The sequence below is a fragment of the Pleuronectes platessa genome, chromosome 12, assembly GCF_947347685.1.
Source record: "Pleuronectes platessa chromosome 12, fPlePla1.1, whole genome shotgun sequence".
Classification (NCBI taxonomy): Eukaryota; Metazoa; Chordata; class Actinopteri; order Pleuronectiformes; family Pleuronectidae; genus Pleuronectes; species Pleuronectes platessa.
Genome location: NC_070637.1, coordinates 5,886,712 through 5,906,274, shown reverse-complemented (window position 1 = coordinate 5,906,274; position 19,563 = coordinate 5,886,712). Strand labels below are relative to the sequence as shown.

The 19,563-nt window shown below is 40.4% G+C and overlaps 1 protein-coding gene across 1 annotated transcript in view; it reads left to right on the top strand.

Annotated features, from left to right (window-relative positions):
* Positions 1 to 19,563, top strand: part of LOC128453868 (galactosylgalactosylxylosylprotein 3-beta-glucuronosyltransferase 2) — a 46,082-nt gene that overhangs the window by 10,337 nt on the left and 16,182 nt on the right. Inside the window, exon 2 of the mRNA XM_053436970.1 lies at positions 10,244 to 10,388. Coding sequence (XP_053292945.1) covers positions 10,244 to 10,388 — 145 coding nt within the window. The remainder of the gene's footprint in view (positions 1 to 10,243; positions 10,389 to 19,563) is intronic.

Genomic DNA, 19,563 nt, shown 5'->3' with positions numbered 1-19,563 from the left:
ATCTATCCATTATCTATACCTTATCCTTTGAGGGTGGCGGGGGGGGAGCTTGGACCAGTCAGCTGAAATTGGGCAGGAGGTGAGAGACACCCTGTGCAGGTCACCGGCTCATCACAGGGCCCACATACAGAGACAACCAACCATTCACACTCACATTCACACCTACGGTCGATTAGGTTCTCCAGTTAACCTCATGTTTGGATGTCTTTGGAAAAAGTGGGAGGAAGCTGGAGGGCCCAGAGAAGACATGCAAACTCCCTGCGTTTAGTATTCCTGCAGAGCTTCAGCTCTTCTCCTCGCACTAATGCTGCTTCAGTGCACATGTGAAACGTCCGACCTCCAATTTTTTTCTTCGGTGCATGTGTCTTTTTTTGTGCAACATTTTTGTCAAATTCCCAAACCAATAGAATGCCAGGTGTAGTGTTGACAGGTGAAATTGTCCTTTCCTTGTTGTGAGTGTCTGTGAGCATTAGCGTAGATCTTTGAGAGTCCTGCATGGGCTGTTAATGTAACCAGATTCATATCCCACCTTCCACAGCTTACTCCAGGTTTGAAGTGTACCAAGACAAACCATGACACCTTCATGGAGCAGGAGTCCAGCAGATCTGGGAAATGCATTGGCAAAATCAAGGATGTCACATTTTTACATACACTGTTTCTAGAATCTATAAAAACAAGGTTGTCGCCCCCACTGTACCGCACCAACAGTAGAAGCATCCAAAACGTTGATGGGAAAATTTTATTTGTCCTCACTACACCTGATTTTCTACCGGTTTGGGAACCAGCATGAGAACGAGGAGAAGAGCTGAAGCTGGAGCACAGACAATCTAAGCCCAAGCAGGGGATATTATATTTGGGTGTGAGTGCAGCGTTTTTAGTGAGAACTAAATCTGAATGTGAAATCTTGAAATCCTGAAAGAACAAGCTCAAAGAAAGAGAGGATAAGAGCCCAAACAAGGCAATTCAAGTGAACATGTTATGCTGTTATTGATTTATAATTTTTGATCTGAACTAACATTGTTAACATAATTAATTCAGTTGTTTGTCACATTTCAGAGCAGCGGTGTGGGATGTTGTTATCACTGGTCTGACTGACAGGTGCTGGAGCTTTCTACAGCATTGTTATGTTTGACTGACACAGTGTCGCAGCTGTGGGTTGGTTCCATATGTATGAGTGTTACTTGTGCTGTCGACGTTGTTGTGTTTTCCATGCAGAGTATTTTTGGATTGTCGATCATGTAGTAGCTCATAGGCTACGCCCTTTTGATGCCCCCTTACATAATGTTTTCCTGCTGTAATTACATAATCTGACCTAATACCAATCCCTGATTACATTGCCCATAATCCCATTTGTTGAGGACCATTTAAAAGCTGTTTTTTAATCAGCACTACTTTACACCGCAAAGTGACGCCCGTCCCTCACTGACCTGAAAGCTACTTTCAGGTGTTTAACCACTGCTGACGCTGCTGCCGTTGTTAGTTACTGCTACATTTGTGTTAATTTACTGCTTTGCACTAACAGTGAACCTTTTAGAGCAGCTTTGGGGGAGGGGGGTGGCATTTACATGTTGCTCATCAGTCGTGTGTGTGTGTGCGACAGACAGGAATTGTTGCAAACATTTATATTTGTGAATAATTCGACAGATAAACATTGAACCTGATGAAAGATCATTTTCTCTGTCTATTCTGCTGTGAACCGCGAGCAGAATGTGAAAAAAAATCGCAGAGACCTTCAATCTCTAGAAGAGCAGCTCTGGCAGTTTTAATCTGTTAACATTTCCGTGGGAATAAAAATCAAGCCATTCAGCAGCCGGTGTGGCCAAGGCGTAACGTTTAGAAACAAAATGTAATAAAATAGACATTTATACATTTTATACATATTGTTACTATTTAGACCTGAAGCACAAATGCCTGCTTCTGACGTGCAAGGCAGCATGATATGTTTCACTTTTGTCTGCAATGTGAATGGATACAATCTGTAATCATTCCCAGGTACAATGACTCTGCATTAGCTAGATGCTGATGTTGCACCTTTTCTGATATTGCATTTACATTTAAACATTAGTGTACCAATCTTTAGCATCAAGGTTTTTAATGGTTCTTAAGGTTGGTGAATAAAACTGAAAAGCAAATCCCTCAGCAGGTTTATCCAACTAAAAAAACAAAACAACAAATTTTGGCATAAAAGAGGTATTAGAGAAAACTCAATTTGAGCTCAATTTATATAAAACAATGGGATTAACTGTTAATACAAAATAATAATACTAATCATTTTATCTGTATAGAACTTATCTAAAAAAGTTTACAAAGCGCTTACAAACAGTGTGCTAATGTAAAATGTTATTCATCCCCTACAGGGTAATTATTTATTTTGCATTAGATTCCAATGAACTACGAGTAAAATGTGCAGGTGCTTCAAAGGCGACAAAAAACATGTGTAGACCAACAGAATTAATTTTACACCCCAAGGAGATGTGTTCTCTTCTGGTGTTGCAGCAGCTCTCAACTTGAAAAATCTCTCCACAAAATCCCAGTGTGTGCTCTCACAGCAACAGTTACTATTTTCCTTCTCTGTGGGGAAGCTGTTTGTTCATGATGACAAACCCGATCATAAGGGTGAGCTCTGTGGTTTGTGGTTTTCTGGCAGAGTTGTTTGTGTTCTCACATATAGAATGGATCGCTGTGGACTGTAGGAAGAACAGAAAATACCAGGCTGCGATCAGGTGCGGCTGCCAGCTCATATTGCTGTTATTCCGGAAAGGACGTTTCTGTAAATAATAATCACAAATATTAGAAAAAAAGCTATTTTTTTTTTTTTCAGAATAACATTCATTCCTTGTTTATATATGTATGTTCTTGCCTATAGTGCCATTTATTTCTATAACTTTATCATTTTTTTGTTATCTACTCTAATAAATAGCCTATAATAATTTAATAGAGCTGTACACTGCTCATAAAAGGGTTGTGTGCTCTCACACACACAAACACACACAAACACACACTCAAACACTTTATGTGCAGAGGATTACATTCGTGGTTGTATTGATTTTTTTTCTTCTTAGAATCCAAAGTCTGAATCTCTGCTGTTCAGATGCTGTAAAACTAAATGGGACTTCAACACGATACACTTTGTTTTCTCAGATAAAAGCTCAATATTTCCAACAATAAGAGGTGAAAGTGGGAATAACCCTGTGAAACAGCAGGAAGTGTTTGAAGTGAGTTTTTTTGGCAGTAAAAAGCAGGAGATGATTGTAAAATCAATGAATAAAAGATAGAGTGAGCTCCTGGTTTTATTTCAGAACTGGCAGTGAGGAGAGTATGGGCCACAGCCAGGAGCAGTGAAACCAAACCACTGGTTAGCATTTAGCTGATAAAGGATTGCATCCACAGCTACTCTCGCAACTGCCAAGTCAGAGGAGGACCGAGCTTATTCACAAGTTTCATCCCAGAGCAGCTGGATCGAAGACGACTTCAATAAATCAGAGCCTCCCTCTAAGAAATCTGATATTTCATCTTAGTGAGAGTTGTTGCAGAGTACCTGCTCTTCCTCTCTCATCTTCATCTCCATCACCTTCCCTGTTTCGCTCCAGCTCCTCATCTCATGTCGTATCGCCTTTGATTGGTGCATTATTTCGCTTTCCTCTGTGTCAGTGAACAAAGTAAAATAGGGTCAATTGATATTTATATGTGAAGGGTACAAACCCACACTCCGATAATCTTTCATAAAAGCTGTTTGTATTATACATAATAGTAATAGTAATAACTTTATCTGTATAGCGCTTATCTAAACGAGGTTACAAAGATCTTGTAGTAACGACAAGGTCATTCACTCCATCAACACACACATGAGAGAGTGGGGCGTCTCAGCTGCAAAAAAACTATGTAGAAGCAAAGAAGACTTACTTATTTCCTGACTTTTATTACCTACACCTTGGGAAATATTACTATGTTGATAACCTCAGCAGTGGTTACAACAAATCACAAGGTCTCCCCTGAAAATAGCTCTGTTCAGTCATTTGCCTCTCATGTTGTGTTTCAGGCATAACAAGCCAAAGATGTCATTTTGCACCAATCATAAAATATAAAATATATAACCACGTCTCTTTATGCAGGCTCCCAGTAGGTTTTAGACTTGAATTTAAGATCTTACTGACTCCAACACAAGATCTTGTTTACTTTTAAGGTTCTTCATGGCCTCTCTCTCTAAGATATATTTGACTTTTTAGTATATGCTTTGCACTTTAGTACCTTAAGATCCTCGGAAAAAGGGACTTTCATCTGCTCCAGATCCTCCGGCTGAAAAGGGTTTGCTGTTTGGGCCCTGCGGCTCTGGAACAATCTGCCTGAGGAAATCAGGTTGGCCACTCAGTAATCTCTTTTAAGTTCCTTCTCCTTAATACGTACTTTTATCAGAGACCATTTCCTGATCTTACTTGGATTGAAATGTTAATTTTCTTTGAACTGTCTGTTGAACTAATGTCTAGAAAATCTGATGATTTTATGACTCATCTGTTTTGTTTTGCTGCGTGTGAAGCCATTTTAACTTGGATTTATGAAATTATTATTATCCTTATTAATCTGTGTATAAGTATTCTTCCCACCATGGAGAAAAGATCAGCAGCACCTAAGAATTTTTTAGCAACATAATAAAAAATACAGAACATCAACAAAATAACTGTATTTACAACACTGATTAGAAGAAACAGTTTGTAACATAATGGATAAGTGTGTCGATGGTAAATGTATAGGTTTATAGGAAAATGTCCGATTGAGATTAAGGGGAAGCAATGACTGAACATGTGCACGTTGGTTGAATGTGTGAACGTGCTGCTGCCTCCACTTTTACCAGATCTCATTAGGAAAAATCAGCTTTTAGAGTGGTCTCATTGACAAATGTTAAAAACTCAATAAAACAACATTTAAACTTCTCTGAAGTGTCAATCCAGTATACTTGGCTTTAACCGAGCCTTCATTCTGTCTATTATTCTCTTTGTGTCTGTTCCTGTCACATTATTTTATATATTTTTCATTCCACCTGCTCTATATCAGCATGCACTGCACTGTGTGCTCACCCTACCTCCCCTGTATAAATAAAGGTATAACCACAAGTTTGTCCTGCGAACTGTACCTGTGCCAGCAGTAGCCTGCAGATGGTGGCATGAAAATGTGCAGGCAGTCGCCAGCTAGCAGAATAATGCACCATCTGTTGAACCACTGGCACCCACAGCCTTGTTTGGCTCCCAGTTAAAATGTTGACATTGAGTTGTTTATGATAAGTCTCGGAAAATTAAAATTTAGACAACATCTGCAATTCCCCACATGACGTAAACACAGCACCTCTCTGACTTTAACTGTACAAAAAGCACAATAGGAGTTTTTATCATCCTTTAATATCATGTTGTTAGAGTCGTGCTCGATGAAACTGATGGTGAACACCTCCTGATCACAAGCGACGGCGCTACCAGCTTAACATCTAATTTTAATGTGATTTTTATTCATCCGTTTGATTCTATAATGCATCGACCTGGATGCCTCTGAGAGTCATTTAAGAACCTGCATAGAGGACAGACAGACTGAAATTATACACACATAACTTCATAGCCTGGACACAGTCCAGTTATAATGGATGAATGAAAGCTGCTATAAAGACAGCAAGAGTGAAAGTAGTATAAAGAGAAAGCTGTTGATGGACCCTGCTGCTGCCAGGCCATAGTGTTTATCTCACTCATTTAATGCAATTTGGAAATGCACAACGGACATTTGTCTGAGGCAGATGTCATTTTAACAAGGCTGTAGAATGAATTATTGACATCTTACTGCTTCCATCAGATATTAACACAAACCCTGCATCTGATGGGTTGAGTGCAGAACTCGCTGAGCTGTCACTGGTCTTTGCCTCTAAATTTCCAAAAAGGGAAACAGCCAGTAAAAACGAAAATACTTTAAACAACTGCAACAATCCAATGCACTCATCAAATGTTTATGTAACCAATCCATCAAATTTACAGAGTACTGTTAAAGGTATCCCTTAGTCTAGAAAAATAATAACACTTCACTTCCCCGAAATTGTTGGCGTCTTTCAGCTCATTGTTTTGGAATTTTGAAAAAAGATTCTGATTAACCAGCTAGACTTGTTCAGCACCAAACAATTAAAGATACAGATCACATGGTCACCAGCTGATGAACAGTGAAGCACTACGCTGCTGAACACCAACAATTCCCTCAGGACTTGGGGGAGACCAAAACAGAAATGATAATAAAAATGTATATATATTTTTCAAGTCACCAGAAGAAGAAGACAATGGTGAAGTTATTAACACACTGTTTACTTCAACAATCAATTAAAACAGAACTTATTTAACAGCAGCAGTACAGTAGAGAGCACTCACCGTCTTGCATTTCTCTTCCTCTCTATGCACAACATCTCAACTAGAGCACGTTCTATAACAGTGCCGCCCAGTGATATGGGGACATGCATTTAAATGACAATGAAAGTTAATGTTTTGTTTCTTTTAAGGCAGAACCTTTAAGTTTCAACATGTAATGACTGTGATAACCAACATTTAATGACGATGAAAATGACATTTGTCATTTACTACAACCTTTTTTTATTTATCTTAGCTTTTGTGGATTTTAACAATAATTATTACAACATAGATTCATAAGAATCATGTTACCATCTTCAGTGTTTATAGAGTTTTTTTTTTTTAGAGATTAAACAATACTTCCATCTGGGAGACATGACATTTCTAAAGGATATAAACAAGAAATCAGCTTTTTTCTTCTCTGCAGAGAAATAATTTGACTTCAGAAAACGGCAAGACGCTTGCTAAATCAATGAAAATGCCCTCTGACAGTGCCTCAAAATGACTGTAAAAACTTTGCAGTGAACTCTGACATGTTAAAGACAACAAAGACAGATATCGGATGTAGTTTGAAGATGTTGTCTCTAACAGCAGACTAAACAGAACAAAAATATACCAAAGCCAGAATCAAATATTCAAAGTGATAAAGATTAGGCCCCCTGTAAGTCCAGCCAGCCCTTCTCTGAATACGTTAGCAAATGAATTCTGTTTCCAATCTGACTCTCTCTAATAATGTGTCAAAGTGTACTGAGCTTTGAGGCGGAGCAAGTCGAACGTGGGGATCATTAGCAGTCAAACTAGGAATTAATCGCTAAGCCAAAATAACGATCGTACACCGGGAACGAACTGGGAACGACCAGCATGCACAGTCAGCCTCTCTTTCTTCCTCTTTCTCTGCTTCTCTTTTCATCTGTCTTTTTTACAAACCAAAGGAACCAGAGTCTTTGAAAAATGACCTGAGAGAGATAGGCAGACAGCAGCAAAAGAGGAACAAGGGGGAAGGGTTTTAGCGTCGCACAAACTCAAGGGGGCACAGTATTTACGGGGAACGGGCTTAAATGCTCCAGGCGTTGTTCAGGGACTCGGGAAGGAGAGAGGTATTGGGGTGCAGAGCAAAAGGAAGAGAAATTAAAGGGTAGAAGAGGTGAAGGAAAGGAGAATATGCTCCTTGTTCTACTTGAGGTTGATATGAGGCCAGATGCTAAATGTTAATTATATCTGCCTTCCTTCATTCTGTTCAGTGTCGCTGCACATCATGCTATTTAATGGAAGAGGAATAAGTTATTATATCTGACAGTTTGATGCAAATAAAGGTCAGTTTCTTGTTCTTTAACCGTTGTAAGACTATGTGGATACAAAGAACAGGATTCCCAGCTCATGATATCTTTTACATTTCCGAAAACAACTTAATCTGCTTCCATTCAACATAAATGTAGTTTGAAGTCAAACAGCCAAGTCAGGAGAAAAGGCAAACCAGAGATCCACAGTATCTGTCTCAGTGACTCATTGTCTCTTCATTTGATCTTTTATGGGTCCAGACCTTTCATTGCAGGACTGCTTTGTCTTCCTGTCACAGGAGATGGATCTTTTTCTCTCTGGGTATATGTTTGGGTTCACTGTCATGTTATAGAGTGAATCTATAATGGTAGATTTGACGTCCATTTGTGTAATTGCTTTCCAGTTTCGCAAGATCCACAATAACACACAACACACTCCACATTGGCATATTTTTTATGTAATAATTGTGTTTGTTATCTTTCTAGGGTGTTTTATCAACCAGTGGTTTAAGAATAAACTGAATATACCTGTCAAAGGTCCATGACACAAGCCATTGTGTCTTCAATAAAATGGTAATGGTTTTGTATTTATATTGAGCTTTTCTAGTCTTGATGACCACTCAAAGCGCTTTACAGTACAGTTTTACATTCACCCATTCACACACACATTCATACAGTGCATCTATTAGCAGCACTTAGTTATTCTATGGGGGGCCATTCGGGGTTCAGCATCTTGCCCAAGAACACTTCGGCATGCAGATGGGTCAGACTGGGGATCGAACCTCCGACCTTCAGGTTGGAGGACGACCACTCTACCCCTCAGCCACAGCCGCCCGAAAAATCACTGCGTTACCTAAAGTCAACGGTTCCCTTGGGGCGGCTGTGGCTTAGGGGTAGGGCGGTCTTTCTCCAACCTAAAGGTCGATCCCCGGTATTCCCCTTCTGCATGCCAAGTGTCCTTGGCCAAGATACTGAACCCCAAATTGTCCCTCATAGAACAAAAAAGTGCTGCTAATAGATGCACTGTATGAATGTGTGTGAATGAGTGAATGTAAAACTGTACTTTAAAGTGCTCTGAGTGGTCATCAAGACTAGAAATGTTGCACATTCTTAACCATATGTACCAGAGGGTCTCGTACCAAAGTCACTGGCAGTTTGCAGTGTGTTCATTTCTGCAGTCAAATCTCCTGCTACTGTTATTGAGTTCTGGCGAGGCTCAACAGGCGTTTCGCTGCAGGCTGATATAATTGAATCAAGCTGTCAATGACAGATCTCCCAATCACTAATGCATCAACTGTAACCTTTCCTAAACCGTATTGGACATACACACCTCTCACTGGGCTGTCATTGGTATTCCTAACATTTGCCAAGCTGGAAAAACACGTCAGAATATGTGCTGAAATAATTTACTGGTGAATATAAAAAACGTACATTTTCTGTGGTAGTTTTACTCTCCTGCCACACATGTCGTGTCCTCAGCTCCGACCCTTTCTTCACGGTGTCTAGGAAGTTATTTGCAACAGAACTGTAAATCCTTGTCTTGGGCCGTATATACGATTGGTTTCCCTCTGGTTTTCAAAGCTAGAAGTCAGCGTGATGTCTGGGCGCGGTAATGCAGCGCTGCTTACTGATTTGGTTTTGTTCTGTTGTTTTTGTCATGAGCGACTGGCTCCAGGCTGTTTGGGTGAGCGATGAGGAGCCGTGTCTGAGTGAACGGGCTGCAGGGTGGCCTGCGCCGGAAAATAGAATCACACACTCTCTCTCTCACACACACACACACACACACACACACACACACACAGACATATATGCATCTACACATTACGTTGAGATACAGCTGTCTCACTCCAACACTAGAACTCTGCTGTCCTCACACCCTCTGCTCTCTCTGCTCTCTGCTCTCTCTCTCTGTCTTTTATCTTGCCCACTCTCTCTCTCTCTCTCCCCCTCTCTTATTTCCCGTCGCACTGCTTCTGGCTGTGTGCAAATTCATTCACTGTGGAAATGGATGGCAGCTCGGCGCCGCACAGTTTCATTCAGTCCTCTATTCAGTTAGCCACAGAGTCTCTGCATGCTGCTCTCACCCACATTTCCCATGAAGTTACACGTCTCTAATCGCTCATGCAAACTGACACACAAGTAATTCATTTAAAGATCAACGTCACAAGTCGGATCACTGACTTTCTTCACCCTTATTGCTCCCACTCTGGGTGGATGTCTCCCTTTGCTCTCAGACGTCATATCCACTAAGTCGCATTGTGATTGATGGGAAAATTGAATATGGATGAATGAGCAGCTTAGACGACTTAGATGACTGTCATAACTTCACCAACACATACTTTCAACTAGTCCCACAGAGGAGGCTGCCACGACACAACTGTCGAATGGAGATCCCCCATCGCCTGGACTTTTACATCAAAAGCCGATGGATGCATTTCTCCAACATATCAGAGGACAGCTTTTTGTTGGATTTCACGGTTTCCTGATAGTCTTTCATCCTTACGTTGGAAACTTTAGTTTGTAGTGTACATATGCCCCAGTGATTGCAATTGTGTATTTGATATCTGAACAGGTATTCTTTTCCCCTGCTTCTCTCCACAGATGCGAGGCACTCGAGGTGTGTCCGTTTGGCCTGTGGGATTTGTGGGTGGCAGAGCTTACGAACGCCCCCTGGTGTCTGGGGGCAAAGTGGTGGGCTGGTACACGGGCTGGAGACCGGACAGACCCTTCGCTACAGACATGGCAGGTAAGGAGCACCTCACTGATCTTAAGCATTACATGTTTGTTATAGACCATGTTACATACATAATATGATATCCATCCATCCACATATTGGCCTAGCCACATTCTGTTTCTGAACATTTACTATTTAAGCTTTCATGGTGCCCAGAGGATGATACCTTAAAATGTCAATGACCCCCCGGACTCTTGACCAACACTTTATTTTATTAGATTTTTAAAGTAAAATTCCCAGATTTCATCTTTACTCCCCAGAGGATAAACCAATGCTATTTTGAACACCACATAAACATAGTTCTAGCAGAGCACCCATACTGGAATATTGATTGCACATGATTTGCATAGTTCCATGAAAATCAATGGGCACATCTGAACTAGGGTCTAATGAGACTGTTGCCTTATGGGAAATGTAGATCGCGCCATTGACCAAAAGCAACGATACCTTGGTAACCATTCTGCTTATGTATAACTGTTAATATCAAGTCGAATCAAGAAACAATAAGACGTTTGATTGTTTTGGCAAAAATTTGAATAATTTCACTCAACTTGCAAATATTTTTGTGTGACTTTGGCTATACAGCGCTGAGAAAAAGTATTTGCCCCCTTCCAGATTTTTTATATTTTGGCATATTTGTCACACTTAAATGATTCAGATCATCAAACTAATTGTAATATTAGACAAAGATAACCCAAGTAAATACAAAATGCAGTTTAAAATCATGATTTCACTCATTAAGGGAAAAAAGCTATCCAAACCTACCTGGTCCTTTGTGAAAAAGTAATTGCCCCCTAAACCTAATAACTGGTTGTGCCACCCCTGGCGGCAACAACTGTAATCAGCGTTTGCGATAACTGGCAATGAGTCTTTCACATCGCTGTGGAGGAATTTTGGCCCACTCTTCTTTGCAGCATAGTTTTAATTCAGCCACATTGTAGTTTATTTTTTATTTTAAACGGCTTGTTTGAAGTCATGCCCCAGCATTTAAATCGAATTTAAGTCCGGATTTTGACTAGGCCACTCCAAAACCTTCAGAGGTGGACATGCTGGTGTGTTTCGGATCATAGTCCTGCTGCATAACCCAAGTGCGCTTGAGCTTGAGGTCACAAACTGATGGCCAGACATTGTACTTCAGGATTTTCTGGTAGAGAGCAGAATTCATGGTTCCATCAATTATGGCAAGTCGTCCAGGTCCTGAAGCTGCAAAGCAGCCCCAGACCATCACACTGCCACCACCATGTTTGATTGTTGTTATGATGTTGTTTTTAGGAAATGCTGTGTTGGTCAGCAGTGTCTTTCGCCGTGGAACTCTCCCATGGATGCCATTTTTGCCCAGTCTCTTTCTTATTGTTGAATCACGAACACTGACCTTAACTGAGGCAAGTGAGGCCTGCAGTTTCTTAGATGTTGTTCATGGGTCTTTTATGACCTCCTGGATGAGTGGTCAATGTGCTCTTGGAGTAAAGGTTCACCACTGTTCCAAGTCTTCTCCATATGTGGATAATGGCTCTCACTGTGGTTCACTGAAGTCCCAAAGCCTTAGAAATGGCTTGATAACCCTTTCCAGACTGATACATGTCAATTAATTTGTTTCTCATTTGTTTTTGAATTTCTTTAGATCGAGGCATGATGTGTTGCTTTTTGAGATCTTTTAGCCTACTTTGCTTTGTCAGACAGGTTATATTTAAGTGATTTCTTTATTCAACAGGTCTCGCAGTAATCAGGCATGGGTGTGGCTAGTGAAATTGAGTTCAGCTTTCCAAAAAATTTTGTTAATCACAATTCATTCATGATTTATCATGGGGGGCAATTACCTTTTCACGTAGGGCCAGGTAGGTTTGGATAGCTTTTTTACCTTAATAAATGAAATCATCATTTATAAACTGCATTTTATATTTACTCGGGTTATCTTTGTCTAATATACAAATTGGTTTAATGATCTGAAAGTTTTAAGTGTGAAAAATATGCAAAAACATAAGAAACAGGGAAGGGGGCAAATACTTTTTCACAGCACTGTATTTCATGCCTTGTCTCCTGATCCTGTTACTCTCTATTTAATCCTGTCTAACATACAGTAGCATCTAACGTTTGATTCCTCTCTATGGTCATCAATGCTGCTGGGGAAACATTTAATGATTTTAAGGATCAGTTCATTAATTACAGAACAGTTCAAACTCAGCTGTACTCATTTGGCTTTCATCAGAGCAGAGAACAAACAGAAAACTATGAGTAGTTTCTTTTTCTCTGCAGAAAAAACAGACAGCTTTTCTAGTTTTGTCCATGGATTAATTTGCCTGAAATGAGATCTCGTCTTGCCAATTTATTGTTCTGACTGTAACCCCTCTACACAGGAGCTGCTGTGAGACTTTGCTTGATTGTTCCATCCTCAGATAAATCGGCATGCAGGATTGTGGAGTCTTGTAGAGTGAAAGTGTTTTGAAACGTAACAGACTGGAAAGAAACAGAGCAAGAACCGAGTGGAGTTAAAATGAAAGAATAAGGCCTGAGGAACTCACCAGTTTATGTATTCTGTACTCTTAGTATTGAGTACTTATAGCATATGGTAGACTGACAGACACTTCATCCTCATCAAGTTGCTCATTCTGTTTGATCGCTTAAATGTTTCTAGAGTGGGTCGTCCACTAATTGGAAGGTCGGAGGTTCGATCCCCGGCTCCTGGAGGAAGACACTGAAACACGGCTTTGAATGGGATGAGATTGAGGTTTGCTATATATAGAGGCGCTGTGTGTAAATGTGACTCATACTGTTAAGTGCTTTGAGTGTTTGTTAAGTATAGAAAAGTGCTGTATAAATGCAGTCCGTTTACCGCGAATGTATATCCACTCAACGTTTTATGTACATTTTGAATTGACTCATGATTGAGCAGCATGGATGGTTACAGCGCACATTAACAACCTGAACATTTTAGTTATGTTCACCATCCAGGCCCAGAGGAGAAAATAAAGTTGCAATAAAGACTCAATCAGATTTTCGTTCAGATGTTCTGTGGGATGGGTTTCTCCTTTATTTCCTACTGGTCAGATGCAGTGCACTGGTCCCTTGCTGCTATCACCAACAATCACATGTCTCCCCTCAACCAGACAGACCAATGAACACACAGCACACGTTACAAGATATCCAAATGTCCAAAAAACAATTGATAACATGCCATTGTAATAAGGCTACCAGTTGTTTGTCAGGGTCATGGTGGCTGAATTGGCCTTCCAAGTGTGAAGCTGTGGCAGTAGGGACTGGTCTTATATTCCACCTCCTACCAATGGCGAGCTTTAGCTTCATCCCAAGAACTCTTAGATGTCTAAACTTACAGGAACAGCTCATTGCATATTCACTTCATTTTTTGGGTACGGTCACATGAGTGAAGGCCAAGTGTGGAGCCGGAGTCAGGAAAAGGTTTTCTTAGCTTAACATAAATCCAAGAAGGGAAAAACTAGGAGTTTATATCTTTCTAAAGTGAAAAAGTATAAACTTATCATCACCTCGAAAGCTTTACACTGTTCATCTCATTTTTTATTTGAATATAAAGTGTTTACCTTATGAAACCGACAAAGATGTTACACTGAAGCACTGGGTGAATATATATTAACTGTTTAAGACACCCCCTCCTAAAATCACAAATATAAATGTAAGATTTTAGCTAAGATCTTTCTTCGCTCTCCACTCCTCCACTAATCTACTCTCAAAAAGAAATGAAAGTGAAATAAGGAAATTCAAACTGTTTCTTTAAACCTGGCAAACAATATGAGCCTTTTTGTTCGTGATTTCTGGCAGTTTGGATGTTGTTGCTTGGGCAGAATCAGAAGTCTCAGATGTTAGAGCTTCATCAAAACTTCATTACACTAAAGTAAAGGCTTTTTGGAAATGAGCATATTTCCCTATTAAACTGTTCTTGGTGGCAGATCGAAAAGTTCTCATATGAATAACTTTGGAAACATTCTGATGCATTTCAGACATTACTGACAAACAAGCAGATGTCATCCTGATGATTGGAGCACTGAATCACATGATGCTCCAATGGTCTGTCCTGAAAATGACAAACAATCTTTTTCATTTAGTTTGTTGGCTCCATCGATAAAAACATTTTGTAAATGGAAACACACACATCCACTGCTTTTTGACTGTTCTAAAATGAAAATGGAGAAGTTGTCTTCTCTTTTTTTTTCATAAAGGAAACCAAACAAATCACTACTTGAGTTGGTCACTGTGCTGGAAATGGATCTGAACCACTTAATAAATGCAGAAACAAATAGGAACAAATCACTGAAAAGTAGTGTATATTGTATATAATATATGTAGACAATCTTACCATATTTATGTCAGTCAAGTCTCATAGAAAAATTGAAATAATTACATATTTCTTATATAGAATTTCTGGAAGCCAAGATCACGCAGCATACAGGCTGTTTTCCAGTCCATTGATTGATGGAAGGAAAAGGCTCCGTGTGCTGTCACACGGTCGGTTCGACTCTAATAATGTATCATACATCATGTATTTGACACAGAGGACCCTTACTGGGATTAAATGATAACCAATGTCCAAAACAATTATATCTATACTGTTCACCTTTGAACCAGTTTGGCAGCATAGCAAACTTTTTACCACAACAACACTTACATTTTCTGTAATGTCGTTGTCTTCCCTACATTGTTGCATAGATCTTACTGTAATTTTTCCACACACACCAAATTTTAGGAGATATAAAATCTCTTGCAAATTAATTACCCAACAGAGGGCAATTATGCCTCTTATAATGTTTCACAGGCCAAGCTAACGAGCTAACGTTAGCTGCAGGGATTTGTCTTTTTCAATCCATCAAGCACTTGCATCAGCTTATAGAAAATGATTTGTGTGGGACCGACTGTTTCCTCAAGTCCGATTTGCCAAACTGGCATTCTTTGCTTTTCACATCAAAAATACTGCGGTGCGTGTAGTCCTCGTCATCTTTTGCTAAAGTGTAGCCACAGTTGGGACAGCTTTCGGCTCGCCAATGACCTGACTCACTGTGCTGCCATGTTAGTCTCTTCTTCTGCTTTCAGGTGCATCACTGCCACCCACTGATCTCATGTTAGTCTTGCTCTCTCTTTCAATTTCTCTCAGTACTCTGTTACTCTCTCACATAGACTGTATATAGAGAAGGACAAAATGACAGCTCCTCGGACATGAGGCCAAAATGTTTCACCTGCCCCCTTGTGGCTGACTGCATTAGAGGTCATAGCAGATAGAATATGGGGCGAACTAAAAGTCAAAATACACATCAAGGGTGATCGCAGCTGCAAGATGGAAGGGTTCGTATCAGTAATATTTTGGCTTTATTTGGTGGAATATTGCTCTTTCATCTGATTCTCAAGTAGCCAAATTTGGCACCATAAGATTTTAAGTTAATCTGTACTCAGTAGTACTGTCAGCATTTAGTTGGTACCCTCAAAAGTAAAGAGTTTGGTACCAAACCCTGTTCACAACAGATTATTAAAGACCCCTTTCACCCCAGCCATAAACATTTTTGCCTGCTGCCGTCTGGCCGACGGTACCGCAACATCCGGGCCCGCACCACCAGGCTCAGAGACAGTTTCATCCCCCAGGCCATAAGACTTTTAAACTCCTCTGAACTGCAATAACTCCACCAAACTAGCACCGTGACATATTTTAATATTTGCACCATTGCAAAAATTGCACTAATGTTGTTTTATTTTCTCTTCAGCTGTTTTTATATATATTTAGAAATATATACTTTAATTTCTATTTTAAATTGTGATATTCTATTTTATTCTATTTTATACTATTTCTATTTTATTTTTTAGGTTGTAATTACTTGAGCATTGCTAGAAGAGAGCCTGTGACTCAAGCATTTCACTGCCAGCGACTGCTTAATGTTATTGTTGTGCATTTGATAATAAAAAATCTTGAATCTTGACTGACACATCCTTTAAGTACAGAGTGGATTTAAAATGGACTTCTTCTGCAGTGACTCTGATGATAAATAAATGTGAGTTATAGAAAGAGAACTCTACATCTGAATTGGTCTCGTAGTTATTATCATCATCCGTAAAGTAAAGACTCGACAAACGTCTGCATCAATCTATTTGCATCTTCCTGTCTCCTGTGCCACATTCCAATCAGAGGAATGAGCAGTACGAACGCTTCCTCTGACCTGAGAGAAAAATAATTAATCACACTGACCGCATAATAACACCCTGTCAGTCACCACTCATCACGCCACTTCACCCACACACGCTCTGAATTTAGAATCTGCTGGAGGTTTTGTCGACGAATAATCTTAAATGTCAAAGTGATTCCTAAGCAGAGGGTTTCACTAGATACCAGTGATGATTTCATGCTTGTATCATTCCAAACCCATATGTGGACACAGCTGAGGGCAGCGCTGTGGTGCACACACTCACACACACATGAACACATACACACCGGTCTGCCCTGGGGTTTAGTGTTAATTAAACCACAATAACAAGATGTGATTCTCTCGTTCGCTCTCCTCCACCTCTCCTGCTTCACCACGGCCAAGATCCCTCATCCCACCATCCTCCTCTCAACCTGACTGTTCCACCTAATCTCACCCTCACACGCAAACACACACTGTAATTATCAGCCTTACTTTTACACTGCTCTACATAATTACACTGTCAATTTGCAACCCAAAGATTTAGAGCCTCGGCTGTATTACCAAGCACTTTCTGCTTTTTTCCCCTCCAAGAATACAATGACAAGGAGTCAGGACAATGATTGTGTTGAGCTATTCAAACGTGCACACACAATTACCTCATGCGATCTATTGGAAACACGCTAGCACACACCTGCGTGCACTCAGTACACAAACGTCTCAAAAGCACAATAGACGAATCGTTGCAAAACAAGAAAACTGAATATGTGTAAGCGCACATGCAAACAGGCAATGCAATTATGGTTGTGCGCTTGTTGAAGTGGTTCTTGTGTACCCTGCGATGGGGACATCAGAGTGTTTAAACCCCAGTGACACAGGTGCTTGTACCCAGCTCCTGAGATGGAGAGATGAGAGGAGCAGAGAGGAGGATAGAGACAATGTGCTGGAGTAGCGGAAAACAAAGCCGAGTGCCGTCCGCCTGCACTAGAGTGTTCTAGTAACAGGAAGAGCTGAATAACGTGAGTGGGAAAAATGAATTAAACAGAAAGACGCCAACGTTTGCTGAACTTTACATTTCAGTTAGGCTGATTCAGATTGTCCTTGAGCTCACAGACTGCCCCCCCCCCCCCCCCCCCCCCCCCGGTAGGATGAGCAACATTTGTTATACATGTCAAGGAGAGGTCAACACTGGTGATCAATATTGGTGATCAATACTGTATGACCTATGGACCTTTGACAAACAAACAGATCTTAAATTCACATCTCACTGTCTTGTCAAGGATTCAACAATTAAACATTTCACTAGAGTGGCTCTCACTAGAGTACACACCTCCGCCAAGGGACAACAGTCTTCTTAGGAACACACATTTAAATTAATTTGATCTGGACCAGATTAAACACAAATATCAGTCTCCTATACATACTAAATTATTTTCATCAAGATCCATGAATTATGCTGCGAAATCCAGGAAAATTTAAAAAAACAAAGATCTCATGATGTTAAAGAAAGTGAAAAAACATTACTTTGCTGTAACATCAGTTGGTCCCTTACCCATACCTCATTCTTCCACCAGGTTTTGTGGTTATCCGTAAAGTAGTCTTTGTATAATCTTGCCTATAAACAAACCAACAAACAAACAGACAGGGCCGAAAACATGACCTCATTTCCAGAGGCCCCAAGAAGAGCCATATTCAGAGATATTTAGATCTGATCTGTGATAATCTTTGCTTCGCTCACTTGATAATTGTACTCGAAGGCTGTAAAGAGGACATCGAGGAAGTGTTTACGATTATGAATATCAGTTTTATCTGCATTTATCTATATCTATAGAATGAGTGATTCATATAGTATCGGTTTTCCACAGCCGCTTCATCCTGTATGAAATTCTCCTCCTTCGATTCATCAAATCCCTGCATCTGTTTGAAGGCAGCAGGACGGATACATCGATGCATCCACTGCCTCAGATTGGAGAGCGTGGTGTTATTTTGCACGGATGTCCACTGTGTTTACCTTCATTAAGTCACAGGCAAATGACACCAAAATAACAACACAAGCCACAACTCGGCAGTCGGCCTGTTTAAGCAGTAGACGTCAGAATACAGGGGTTTCTCAATCCCGGAGTCGCTGCCTCCTTTCCAACTTTCTCTTCAGCAGATGGAACATTTGAGGTTTTGTTCTTGAAATGTACAGTATAATGCGCCAACTTTTATGATATGATGAGACAACTAATAGGGGGAGATTCTGGGATAAATAATTGGCACAGCTTTTTCACAGCAATGAGACCAGTAACGTTATTGACTGAAATTGTATTAATCACCACACCCTCGCCTTCAAACCGCCCCTTTGCACTGCTGCACCTACATGAGCCTGGGGACGGCTAGAAGAATTTCTGTGTTGTGCTGGTCTCTGCTGGTGAAGTTGTCTTTTCAATGACAGTTGAGAATTGTCCTCATTAGTCTCATTCTGACAAATTCGTTTCTTTAGAGCTGAAGGATCTGAACTCAGTCTCTTACATTCCTGAAGACGCATGAAAACTAAACAAAATACAACGATGAGTGTTCAGTGTTTACACACAAACAGTAAAAATGTTGCTCTCTATCTGCACCCTGCATCATCTGCATGCATCTAAAGATTGATGACGGGATGTCTGCTTGAAAGTGAAGCATAGGTCATAAACCCTACCTCCTCCATGTTAGCAGAAGGGACATGGAGCTGAAGTACTCGTCGATTGAATTTTTCTGAAATATGGTTACTGTCATTTTAGGCAGTCCTAATCCCACTGATGTATGTGAAAGTGGCCATGTCTCTGATCTGTTTGGTAATTTGATGCCGAGCATGTGCATATGCGTGGTCTCGATTCCATGGCTCCCCCGATCGCTTCTGTGCAGACACTGGCTCTGGAGTCTATGATTGGTGCAGGGTGGCAGCGTTCACATCGAGGATATTTGGCTAGTCTTGTGGGAGGAAGTGGAGACTTGACATCCATCTTCATAAACAGTCTACACAGTTCTTGTATGTATAGAAACACAAGGGGCATGATAGTGGAAAAGGA